This window comes from Entelurus aequoreus, linkage group LG01, assembly GCF_033978785.1.
Source record: "Entelurus aequoreus isolate RoL-2023_Sb linkage group LG01, RoL_Eaeq_v1.1, whole genome shotgun sequence".
Classification (NCBI taxonomy): Eukaryota; Metazoa; Chordata; class Actinopteri; order Syngnathiformes; family Syngnathidae; genus Entelurus; species Entelurus aequoreus.
In genome coordinates this window covers 87,472,617-87,486,533 of record NC_084731.1, presented here as the reverse complement: position 1 = coordinate 87,486,533, position 13,917 = coordinate 87,472,617, and the positions used below count along the sequence as shown (strand labels likewise).

Below are 13,917 nucleotides of genomic sequence, written 5' to 3'. Positions count from 1 at the left end.
CGAATTTGAAAAGTAAAAAGTAAATAATGGGGGTATAAATGGAAATAAAATAGAAAATATAACAATAAGAATAAAAATTACTGCGATGAGGTGGCGACTTGTCCAGGGTGTGCCCCACCTTCCGCGACCCCAAAGGGGACAAGCGGTAGAAAATGGATGGATGGATGGATGGAATAAAAATAAAAAGCAACAATAAGAATAAAAATATAACATTAAAAATAAGAATATAACAGGAGAAACTAGGCAGTATAGTGACCATGTTATGAAAATGTATTGCACTGTTAATTGCACTGTTTTTTTGTTGCAATTTATTTCAGTATTGTGAACACAGAAAGTAGCAACAATCTTGCAAATATAAAAAAAGGCACACAAAAGTGTTGTAAAAGTTATTTTGACGAACATCAATGAGGGAAATTTAGGTGCAGTGATAAAAATAGTAGGGGTCAAAGAGTTGTAGACGCAGACAGGAGCGACACTGATCAGCAGTGTACATAATTGAGATCGAATTTGACAAGGAAAAAGTAAATAATGGGGGTATAAATGAAAATAAAATAGTAAATATAACAATAAGAATAACAATAAAAAGCAACAATAAGAATAAAAATATAACAGTAACAATAAGAATATAACAAGAGAAACTAGGCAGTAGTGACAATGTTATGAAAATGAATTGCACTGTTTTTTTCTTGCAGTTTATTTCAGTATTGTGAAAACAGAAAGTAGCAACAATCTTGCAAATATGTAAAAGGCACACAAAAGTGATGTAAAAGTTATTTTGACGAACATCAATGAGGGAAATGTAGTTGCAGTGATACAAAATAGTAGGGGTCAAAGAGTTGTAGACGCAGACAGGAGCGACACTGATCAGCAGTGTACATAATTGAGATCGAATTTGACAAGGAAAAAGTAAATAATGGGGGTATAAATGGAAATAAAATAGAAAATATAACAATAAGAATAAAAATATAACAGTAACAATAAGAATATAACAAGAGAAACTAGGCAGTAGTGACCATGTTATGAAAATGTATTGCACTGTTTTTTTGTTGCAGTTTATTTCAGTATTGTGAACACAGAAAGTAGCAACAATCTTGCAAATATGTAAAATGCACACACAAGTGATGTAAAAGTTATTTTGACGAACATCAATGAGGGAAATTTAGTCGCAGTGATAAAAATAGTAGGGGTCAAAGAGTTGTAGACGCAGACAGGAGCGACACTGATCAGCAGAGGCCCGCCCCCTGTTGGCTTTGACGCTAATTAACCGCTGATTAAAAAAAAAAAGAGCCTTTCTCCACAGTAATTATTCCCCCTTTCAGGACTAATTTTGCCCAATCAGTGCCATCTTTATTTGGGAGAGCAAATTGGGCCATAATCATCGTCCTGGAGGAGATGTAATTGCTGACGATGATTTGGTCCTTATCAGAACGCCACGGCTACTTCTATCAGTCATCTCCTGCATGTGGGGCTCATTTGTGCCAGATGATGTGCGGGGGGGAAACCAGGCTGAATGTGATGAAGTGATGACTAATGCTGTTGTGTCAGTGGGGCGTTAAATATGCATGGGAATAAAAAAGAAACCGTTCAAGAAATGGCATTTATTTCATGCAAAATCGTTGTAGAAAAAGTTCACCAGCAGTTGATCAAACTTTTTATGTGCTACTAAAAACACCATAAAATGTTACACAAACAAAAAAATGGGTGGACAATAACAAACTCGGAGAGGACATTATTTCCGATTTTGACATCTTTTGTGGCTAGAGGCGTCCTCAAAAGTGACAATAAATGTGAAATCTACGTTTGTTTTATGTGTAGTGGCAATAAAAACCCCCGTTTTTGTAATTGTCTTGGCTAAAATGATATAAATACATGAACATGCTAGTAAATACTCAGCACATTTCACACACACATTCTTCCACATGTCAAGTGGATAAAGACTTCAAACCGCTCCGATCATCGGGTTCTTTCGTCGCGGGTCCCGCTGTCTTTCGTCTTCGTAGCCGTAGCGACCGGGGCTGTCCTGTCGGTAGTCGTCGCCCCTCCCTCCTACGGCCTCGTAATAATGGCGCCCTCGGCGGCCCGCGGCGGGAGAGGCGGGGACGTCCTGCCTCGTGGCCGCGGGGTAGTGGCGTTGGTTGGAAGACGCCGCCTGAGGCAGGCCGATGTCTTGGTAGTGGACGGGCTCTCTGTGGGCGGATCTGGAGGGGCTCGGGTAATCGTACGGATCCCTCCTGAAAAAGAGAGATGGAAGTTAGCTGGACGTGCTGGGAGGTGTCCTGCGTCCACATGGCGAGGCCGCGAGGGACGGAGAGAAGGTAAGCTGCTAACTTTCACAGAACCAGTAAAGTGCGGATTATTTCATATTAGGGGTGCTCAAAAAACAATCCAAATCGCGATATATATATGTATATGTATACACATATGTGTGTATATATATATTTATATATGTATGTATATATGTATATGTATGTATGTATGTATATATATATATATATATATATATATATATATATATATATATATATATATATATATATATATATATATATATATATATATATATATATATATATATACATACATACATACATATCAGTGACGTGTAGTCAGGGGAGGCAGGTGAGGCTCACATGCCATGAGAAGAAAAAAAATTTAAAAATAAATTTTTTTTAAAAAATTGTTATATGTATCCAGTGATTATACTATAAAGTTATTTTCCATTTAACTTCACCAGTTTTAGATTATTTTTATTCAAAATCGCTGAATTTTCACATTTGCCGTTCAAATACTGAGAAGAGACTTGCGGTGAGTCAGCAGCCAGTTGAGCCTCACCATGGATTGCGCAATGACTCGGCTAACTGCTGGCCTGCTGTGCAGTGAGACCGTATTGCTATATGAATTATATTATACATTTCCATATTTTAGTTAGCTGAGGTATATAATGTACAGTGTATTTGGTCAACAACTGTATGTGTGTAACATACAGTATTTCTTGTGCTGAGCAATCATAAAACGGCTGCGAAGACGCACTGGGTGAGGCTCGCAGTAATCCCGCCTCATGGTGGTAGAGGGCGTTAGTGATCCCAGGGATCATTCTTGCGACTACTCGGCTGCAGAATAAGTGACAACAAGCAGCTACAGTTAGCAAGTCAAGTGCAGCGTCAGCGGTCGTTTATTTTTTCCTCTCGCCTGGACTTTTAACATGGAGGATTACATATCTAAAATAAAACTGTTTTATAAACTGGACTTTCAATCGAAGCAGGAGGTAATAATTAAAGGAAGATCTCCATCGAGACAGAGAGACTTTTAAAACTGAAGAAAGATAAGGAAGACTTCTATAAACAAGTTATCGATGCTTTTATTCAGAAGGAGCGGCGCATGGACTTAATTTATAAGTAGGGATGTCCGATAATGGCTTTTTGCCGATATCCGATATTCCGATATTGTCCAACTCTTTAATTACCGATACCGATATCAACCGATACCGATATCAACCGATATATGCAGTCGTGGAATTAACACATTATTATGCCTAATTTGGACAACCAGGTATGGTGAAGATAAGGTACTTTTTTAAAAAAATTGTAAAATAAGATAAATAAATTTAAAACATTTTCTTGAATAAAAAAGAAAGTACAACAATATAAAAACAGTTACATAGAAACTAGTAATGAATGAAAATTAATAAAATTAACTGTTAAAGGTTAGTACTATTAGTGGACCAGCAGCACGCACAATCATGTGTGCTTACGGACTGTATCCCTTGCAGACTGTATTGATATATATTGATATATAATGTAGGAACCAGAATATTAATAACAGAAAGAAACAACCCTTTTGTGTGAATGAGTGTAAATGGGGGAGGGAGGTTTTTTGGGTTGGTGCACTAATTGTAAGTGTATCTTGTGTTTTTTATGTTGATTTAATAAAAAAAATAAAAAAAACCCAAAAAAACCCCCCAAAAAACGATCCCGATAATAAAAAAAACGATACCGATAATTTCCGATATTACATTTTAACGCATATATCGGCCGATAATATCGGACATCTCTATTTATAAGTAAAGGTAAGACCATAACGTTTTTTTTAATTAAATGTGCTTTTTTGTGTGCTACAGTTTGTATGTGTAAAGCAGGCCTGGGCAATTATTTTGACTCGGGGGCCACATTTAGAGAAAACAATGTGTCTGGGGGCCGGTATATCTATTTTTAGGAACACTAATACAAAACCTCACAATAATGTCTGATTGAATGATAAAAAAGTTATGACAGACCGCCTTAAAAAACGTAATGGAATTTTACATTTTTCTACGAAGGATAAAACACTGAATATTGACAAAATTTGAATGTCCCACCCCCTTTCGATCGACATATTTTACAATCAAGTGAAACGCAACAAAAATGCAACAAGCAGTGAAATATGAACGCGAAGGGTACAAAATAAACCCACCTACAATCTGATATATCACTAAGCTTTAGAACTTTGTTGTGAAAATCTCCTTCCGCATCTGTGGATACACTTCCCACCCACACTGCTTGGTGCCTCGTCTGAGCTGCTGTGACGTAGATGACCATAGTAACTAATTAGATTACCATAGTAACTGGTATATCATCCAAAAGCGCAGATTCCAACCATTGAAATACTTTGTATAGTTAAAGACTTACGGTCATTAGAAAACATCACTGCACATCATAATGGCAGCTACACTTTCCATCTTAAAGATCTAAAAAAAATTATTTGGGAATGTCCGGCGGGCCAGATTGAAAAGCTTAACGGGCCGCATGTGGCCCCCGGGCCTTAATTTGCCCAGGTCTGGTGAAAAGAATGCTGGTATGAGCTTTTAAACATAACCCGTTAACTTCTGCCAATCAAATGGTGAATAAGATACTCTTTGGGGTTCATATGTTTGTAAATCTGACTGTGATGAAGTCAGTGCCTCACCAGCTATGAACCTCACTGATACATATACATATATACATACATATACATATATAAATATACACACATATGTGTATACATTGGCAGCACGGTGGCACCGGTTAGTGCACGTGCCTCGCAATACGAAGGTCCTGAGTAGTCCTGTGTTCAATCCCGGGCCCGGGATCTTTCAGTGTGGAGTTTGCATGTTCTCCCCGTGACTGTGTGGGTTCCCTCCGGGTACTCCGGCTTCCTCCCACCTCCAAAAACATGCACCTGGGGATAGGTTGATTGGCAACACTAAATTGGCCCTAGTGTGTGAATGTGAGTGTGGATGTTGTCTGTCTATCTGTGTTGGCCCTGCGATGAGGTGGCGACTTGTCCAGGGTGTACCCCGCCTTCCGCCCGAATGCAGCCGAGATAGGCTCCAGCACCCCCCGCGACCCCAAAAGGGACAAGCGATAGAAAATGAATGGATGGATGAATGGATTTTTATTTATTCCGATTCTAAATCCAGGGTTTCCCCTCGATTGCCAATACCCTGTGGTGGTGTGGGTGTGGTCACCATGACATCATCATATAATTTGCTATGATATGATTTTCTTTAAAAGGATAAACAAAATTTAAACATACATTTAAAAACAAATCGGTGTTATTAATTAGTATTAACATTTTTAAATGACATCTTTTTGCTCCGTATTTCTTGAAATTTTTTCCAACGCTTTGAGCCCTGCGGCTTATGAAACGTTGCAGCTAATTTATGGATTTATCTTCTCTAACGTCCTCAATGTTTTGTAGTCAACAAATAGTTTTCATGAAACACAGACAGAGACACTGAAACTGTGTGTTATTGTTTGTGCTATGGCGCCATCTTTTGTACAAGTTCGTGCTGGAAATATATTGGAAAACAGCGTTTCTGCTCGAAATAGCCACCCTTTTGCTCTGATTACTGCTTTGCACACTCTTGGCATTCTCTCGATGAGCTTCAAGAGGAAGTCACCTGAAATGGTTTTCACTTCACGGGTGTGCTTGAAGCTCATCGAGAGAATGCCAAGAGTGTGCAAAGCAGTAATCCGAGCAAAGGGTGGCTATTTTGAAGAAACTAGAATATAAAACATGTTTTCAGTTATTTCACCTTTTTTTTTTGTTAAGTACATAACTCCACATGTGTTCATTCATAGTTTTGATGCCTTCAGTGACAATCTACAATGTAAATAGTCATGAAAATAAAGAAAACACATTGAATGAGAAAGTTGTGTGTCCATACATATATATATATATATATATATATATATATATATATATATATATATATATATATATATATATATATACAAACCCCGTTTCCATATGAGTTGGGAAATTGTGTTAGATGTAAATATAAACGGAATATAATGATTTGCAAATCATTTTCAACCCATATTCAGTTGAATATGCTACAAAGACAACATATTTGATGTTCAAACTGATACACTTTTTTTTTGTTGCAAATAATCATTAACTTTAGAATTTGATGCCAGCAACACGTGACAAAGAAGTTGGGAAAGGTGGCAATAAATACTGATAAAGTTGAGGAATGCTCATCAAACACTTATTTGGAACATCCCACAGGTGAACATTGGGAACAGGTGGGTGCCATGATTGGGTATAAAAGTAGATTCCATGAAATGCTCAGTCATTCACAAACAAGGATGGGGTGAGGGTCACCACTTTGTCAACAAATGCGTGAGCAAATTGTTGAACAGTTTAAGAAAAACCTCTCTCAACCAGCTATTGCAAAGAATTTAGGGATTTCACCATCTAAGGTCCGTAATATCATCAAAAGGTTCAGAGACTCTGGAGAAATCACTGCACGTAAGCAGCTAAGCCTGTGACCTTCGATCCCTCAGGCTGTACTGCATCAACAAGCGACATCCGTGTGTAAAGGATATCACCACATGGGCTCAGGAACACTTCAGAAACCCACTGTCAGTAACTACAGTTGGTCGCTACATCTGTAAGTGCAAGTTAAAACTCTCCTATGCAAGGCAAAAACCGTTTATCAACAACACCCAGAAAAGCCGTCGGTTTCGCTGGGCCTGAGCTCATCTAAGATGGACTGATACAAAGTGGAAAAGTGTTCTGTGGTCTGACGAGTCCACATTTCAAATTGTTTTTGGAAACTGTGGACGTCGTGTCTTCCGGACCAAAGAGGAAAAGAACCATCCGGATTGTTATAGGCGCAAAGTTGAAAAGCCAGCATCAGTGATGGTATGGGGGTGTATTAGTGCCCAAGACATGGGTAACTTACACATCTGTGAAGGTGCCATTAATGCTGAAAGGTACATACAGGTTTTGGAGCAACATATGTTGCCATCCAAGCAACGTTACCATGGACGCCCCTGCTTATTTCAGCAAGACAATGCCAAGCCACGTCTTACATCAACGTGGCTTCATAGTAAAAGAGTGCGGGTACTAGACTGGCCTGCCTGTAGTCCAGACCTGTCTCCCATTGAAAATGTGTGGCACATTATGAAGCCTAAAATACCACAACGGAGACCCCCGGACTGTTGAACAACTTAAGCTGTACATCAAGCAAGAATGGGAAAGAATTCCACCTGAGAAGATTCAAAAATGTGTCTCCTCAGTTCCCAAACGTTTACTGAGTGTTGTTAAAAGGAAAGGCCATGTAACACAGTGGTGAACATGCCCTTTCCCAACTTCTTTGGCACGTGTTGCAGCCATGAAATTCTAAGTTAATTATTATTTGCAAAAAAAAAAATAAAGTTTATGAGTTTGAACATCAAATATGTTGTCTTTGTAGTGCATTCAATTGAATATGGGTTGAAAAAGATTTGCAAATCATTGTATTCCATTTACATCTAACACAATTTCCCAACTCATATGGAAACGGGGTTTGTATATATATATATATATATATAGTTATATATATATCACGAGAATTGATTCTGAATCAAATTGTCATCACAAGATTCAGAGTTAAAAATGGAGTCGTGAGGCGTGCACAGATATTCCCACCTCTAGCACACATTCTTTGCAAAAGTACGCCGGATGCTAACCCTTGAAAAACCCATGACACATTTCGGGTGTTCTGCCCTCGCATTTAAGCGTGTCCACTGTCCAGTCCCCTGAGGCGGGCTGAGCACCTGTTGACTGGCCAATTAGAATGCCTCACTCGCCACAGATTAGGCAGCGAGATAGGGTGAGGCTTCCCGTGGGGATATTCCTGGACTGTGGTGAGGTGGACTTCTTTACAAGCATGTGTGTGTGTGTGTGTGTGTGTGTGTGTGTGTGTGTGTGTGTTGACCACCCAAACAGAGCAGAGGGACGGCACACACAGGTGGTCTGAAGAGCGAACAGCGCTGCCTTGTCTTTCAGCACAGGCGGAGTCGAACACAACGCAAGCATGGCTGCCAACAGATCTCAATAGATCTCACAGGTCAAGGTCGGTCAACATTGGCAAATAACATTTGCTTATAAAATTCATCATTTCAGTTAACAATTTAAAGTTTTACTATTAACAGGGGTTAACCTATTTTTACTTATGACGCTTAACGTCTTAAAAACTGTAGGTTTTACTACTGCGACGGGTTAAACCGCAGGGGTGTATAAAGTGCGGCCCGCAGGTAATTTTTTTTAACGGCCCCACGACACATTCTAAAAATACAATTTAAAAAAAATCAAAAACATAAAAAGTGGTATAAAAGAGCAAACAGATGACAAGAAAATGTTGCTATGTTGACTCTAATAACACTAAGCTGTCATGCAGGCTGTTTCTTTCTTAAAAAAAAAAAAAAAAAGAAGAATAAAAAACAATGTTATTATGAATTATTAACCCATTCAAGGCTCCAATTACGTCACATTAAATATTCCACTTTGAGATATTTTTTGGGGAAAATGTTGCATATTTTGCGTTTGCCATATAAAAAACTACGTTTTTTTTTAAAGAAGGGCCTAAAACAAACCAACAAGGAACATAATAAACAACAATACAAGTTATAAATGACGGATGGATCTGAAGTTGATCTCGAGACTATTATGTTAAAAGTTTTTAAAACAAATTTACGATTAATTTTTTAACACTTTACTGAGCAGGACCCTTTTGGGTCCCCAATAATTTTAGTGGGACTTTTTTTTTTTTTAAGTGTCATTGCTCAAAAAATAATAATAAATTAAAATCAATGTTGTTATGAGTTATGTTATGAGCTCCAATTATTGTATAATCTGAAATGTTCCACTTTAAAATTTTATTGGTGGAAAAGATTGCATATTTTGTGTTTTTTCCATAAAAAAACTGGGTTTTCTTTGACAAAAAGGGCATACAATTTAAATCTTAAAAAAAAACAAAAAACGTTATATTGACAGATAGACCTAATGTTGATCTAGATATTTAAACTTTGAATAATAATAATAATAATAATAATACTAAATAATGACACTTTTAAACATTTTTTTTTTAACCTAAACCCTATGGGGTTCCCGGGATCAAGCCTGAGTGGAGGCCTAAATGTATATTTTTTATACATTTATTGTATTGGTTTTTAAAATAAAAAATATCAAAATGGCCCCCGCTTGCTTTGATTTTTCAGTGTGCGGCCCTCGGTGGAAAAAGTTTGGACACCCCTGATTTAAAGTATTATTAGACTTAGACTTAGACTTCCTTTTTATTGTCATTCAAATTTGAACTTTACAGCACAGACAAGAACGAAATTTCGTTACACAAGCTCATGGTAGTGCAGGATAAAAAAAAGCAATAAGGTGCATATATAAATAAATAAATATATATAAATAATGTATAAATATATATATAAAATAAATAAATATATATAAATATATATAAATAAATAAATAGATTACTGTACAGACAAATATATTGCACTTTCTCACATGCGTCCATGTTTATGGATGTATGTTATATTGTTTTTATTAATATTATCACATTTTCTATCATTTTACGTGGTGCTTGAAAATTGGCATCAACAGGAACGTATTCCATGCTCTGTAGATTTATCGAGGAAAGTTAATAAAATAAAATAAAACATTCTCTACAACTATTTAAAACACTGTATAGTTCGGATGATCTATGACTTTGGCACGATGCGAGGACCCGCCCTGCAGTCAGGAGTCCGAGTTCCGCTCCAGGGCCGAACTCCATATCTAATCAACGAGCCCAACATGCACATTTGTTGCATTAAAAAGCAGGAACTGGTTTGCCTTTCAGCATATGAGAGCATTTATGGCGTGTATGTGCGTGAGTCCGGTCAAGCAGCTGGGGGATTAGGGGGGGTCCACGGGCCTCTGTGACCCACACAGAACCTCACTCCCCCGGGTAGCACAGCTGGCTTCAGCCTGGTCGGAAGATTGATGGAGGAACTTCGAATGTTTGTGTGAGTCAACCCTCAAAAATGTAGACATCATTTTTATGTTTACATGATTTAAAATCACACTAAAGGTGGATATTCAACTATTGTTTTGGGTGGGGGGCCACATTTCCAGAAAGCTACAGACTTCTCCCTTCGCGAGTAGTTTTATTTTCTATATTCCTGAGAACCAACGTCCTCTCCAATGGACATTTAATTTCGGTCTATTTATTCTGCCTGTTTCAGCAGCGCTTTGATGTTTTTAAGGACCGAGTCAAAGATCAAGTCTATGACAGCATTTTAGTGTGTTTAGGGACCTTTAGTTTCTCACAAGTTTTGTTTAACTGCACCAGTTAAAGAGGCTGCTTGCAACTTGCTCACAGTTGTGAAGTGAAGTGAATTATATTTATATAGCGCTTTTCTCTAGTGACTCAAAGCGCTTTTACATAGTGAAACCCAACATCTAAGTTACATTTAAACCAGCGTGGGTGGCACTGGGAGCAGGTGGGTAAAGTGTCTTGCCCAAGGACACAACGGTAGTGAGTAGGATGGCGGAAGCTGGGATCGAACCTGGAACCCTCAAGTTGCTGGCACGTCCACTCGACCAACCGAGCTACACCGCCCCCAGTTACATTTTTCAAAGCCAAAAATATGACAAGAACACCACCTTTTTCTAGTATTAGTCGTTTAAAATGACACATTTATTGTTAAACTAACTATATTTTTCACAATTACTAAGACCACGTAATAAAACAAAAAAAATTGCGGCCTGAAAAAAAAAAATTGGCGTTACAGCACACATACAAAAGCAGTGCAGTTATTAATATATTATTATTTAGTTTTTTGTTTATTTAATTGATGTATTTGTAGATACTACTTTGTTTTTTTTGCGGTTTCTTTCTTTCACAGACTGTGGATGCTTTTAAAAAAGGCTTAAAAACCCTTCTTTTTAAAAAATATTTTTTTAGATATATGCATACTAGTCCTAGCTATTAGGCTGTTCTAGTTTTTATTTGTATTTATTTTTATTATCTTTTAATTTTATTTTTTTAATACACTGTAGCACTTTGAGGTTGTTTGCTCAATGTAAAGTGCTTTTTACAAATAAAATATATTATTATTATTATTATTATTATTAATTTGCCAGTTGAATAGTCCTGATCTATAGATGTTGGACCCAACCTAGGGCTGGGCGATATATCGAGTTTGTAAGATATATCGATATATTTTTAAACAAGATATGAATTAAGAAAATATCGATATCATTTATTTCACGTTAAAATGACCAAACGCCGCTTTTTTGTTGTGTTCCCTCCATGGGCTACTAAACCCCTCCCCTTCCTCCTTCCAAGACGTGCTTGCACGTTTAAGACCATCCATGATTGGTTGGTTGTTTATTATGATGAGTCACGATTGGTTAGGGACAGGCCAATCAGAGGCAAGATAGGGCGGGTCATCGAACCAGGAAGGGAATTAAAAAGTACCTGCCTGCAAATGTATTTTTTATCTGTTTGGTGTTGTTATTTATTTGACGTAGAAAGTAATTCTGTACTACTTAAACCAGGGGTGTCCAAAGTGCGGCCCGGGGGCCATTTGCGGCCCGCAGCTAATTGTTTACCGGCCCGCCACACATTCTGCAAAAATTGCAAAATTGATAATATTGCAAACATTTAAAAAAACATTTTAAAAAAGTGGAATGAGGTGAAATCTAACAAGAAAAAGTTGCAATGTTGACACACAGCTGCCATGCAGGCTGTTTTTTTTTATTTTGTCTTTGTTTATTTTTCTTTTTTTTGCCATTGCTATGAAAAAAAAAAAAGACTAAAAATCTATGTTGTAATGAATTATTAGTTAAAAAAATATCACTTTAAAATGTTTTATGTGGAAAAAATATTGCATATATTGTGTGGTTGCCATATAAAGACATCAAAGTTTTCTTTGACAAAAGCGCATAAAACAAACAAAATAATAGTTCCAGCATAAAATCGACAGATATATCTGAAGTTGATCTCGTAATTTAAGTGTTAAAAGTAAAAAAATAACTAATAAAAATGTAACACTTTATGAGTGGGGTACCTTTTGGATCCCAAATATATTTAGTAGGATTTTATTTAACTTTTCACTATGATTACTCAAAAATATTAAATAATTAAAATCAATGGTGTCCTGCATTTAGGGCTGTAATTACTAAATACTGCATATTTCAGTTTTACTATAAAAAACAAAGTTGTCTTTGACAGAAGACCTTTTTTTTTTTTTTACTTTATATCAACCTCAAGCTGAATAGAGATTTACTGTAAGCGTTAAATAAAAAATAATAATAATAATTTGACTTATTTTTAACAGTTTAATGACTGAGACCCTTTATGGTCCCTGGGAGCCCTAAAGGTTAAAAAAAATAAAATAAATCCATATATTTTAAGGTTTGAAAATGAAAAATATCAAAATGGCCCCCGCATGCTTACATTTTTCCGTGTACGGCCCTCAGTGGAAAAAGTTTGGACACCCCTGACTTAAACAGTTTCTTTTCTGTGCTGTTAATACTAGAGATGTCCGATAAAATCGGACTGCTGATATTATCGGCCGATAAATGCTTTAAAATGCAATATCGTAAATTATCGGTATCGGTTTCAAAAAGTAAAATTTATGACTTTTTACAACGCCGCTGTACGGAGTGGTACACAGACGTAGGGAGAAGTACAGAGCACCAATAAACCTTAAAAGCAATGCCTTTGCGGCCCAATCACTCAGTGGCCAAGTGGTTAGAGTGTCCACCCTGAGATCGGTAGGTTGTGAGTTCAAACCCCGGCCGAGTAATACCAAAGACTATAAAAATGGGACCCATTACCTCCCTGCTTGGCACTCAGCATCAAGGGTTAGAATTGGGGGTTAAATCACCAAAAATGATTCCCGGGCGTGGCACCGCTGCTGCCCACTGCTCCCCTCACCTCCCAGGGGGTGAACAATGGGATGGGTCAAATGCAGAGGACAAATTTCACCACATCTAGTGTGTGTGTGACAATCATTGGTACTTTAACTTTAACTTTAACATAATATCTACGGCTTTTCACACACACAAGTGAATGCAACCCATACTTGGTCAACAGCCATACAGGCCACACTGAGGGTGCCCGTATAAACAACTTTAACACTGTTACAAATATGTGCCACACTGTGAACCCACACCAAACAAGAATGACAAACACATTTCGGGAGAACATCCGCACCGTAACACAACATAAACACAACAGAACAAATACCCAGAACCCCTTGCAGCACTAACTATTCCGGGATCCGGGACGCTATAATATACACCCCCTGCTACCCCCTAAATATGACAGTGCCATGTTGGCATTTTTTTCCATAACTTGAGTTGATTTATTTTGGAAAACCTCGTTACATTGTTTAATGCATCCAGCGGGGCATCACAACAAAATTAGGCATAATAATGTGTTAATTCCACGACTGTATGTATCGATATCGGTTGATATCGGAATCGGTAATGAAGAGTTGGACAATATCGGAATATCGGATATCGGCAAAAGAGCCATTATCGGACATATCTAGTTAATACCCATCTAGACTAACTGGGTTAATAAAAGTGCCACTGAATGTTTACAGTACAGTTGTCATTCACTTA

General features: G+C 37.4%; 1 protein-coding gene across 2 annotated transcripts in view; it reads right to left on the bottom strand.

The window, feature by feature from the left end:
- Positions 1–369: 369 nt before the first annotated feature.
- The window catches only part of pard3ba (par-3 family cell polarity regulator beta a), a 427,783-nt gene continuing 414,235 nt past the window's right edge, over positions 370–13,917 (bottom strand). For both annotated transcript variants that reach the window (XM_062060174.1, XM_062060183.1), the window contains one exon: positions 370–2,231. In XM_062060174.1, the coding sequence (XP_061916158.1) occupies positions 1,940–2,231 (292 nt within the window). In that variant the 3' untranslated portion in view covers positions 370–1,939. The remainder of the gene's footprint in view (positions 2,232–13,917) is intronic.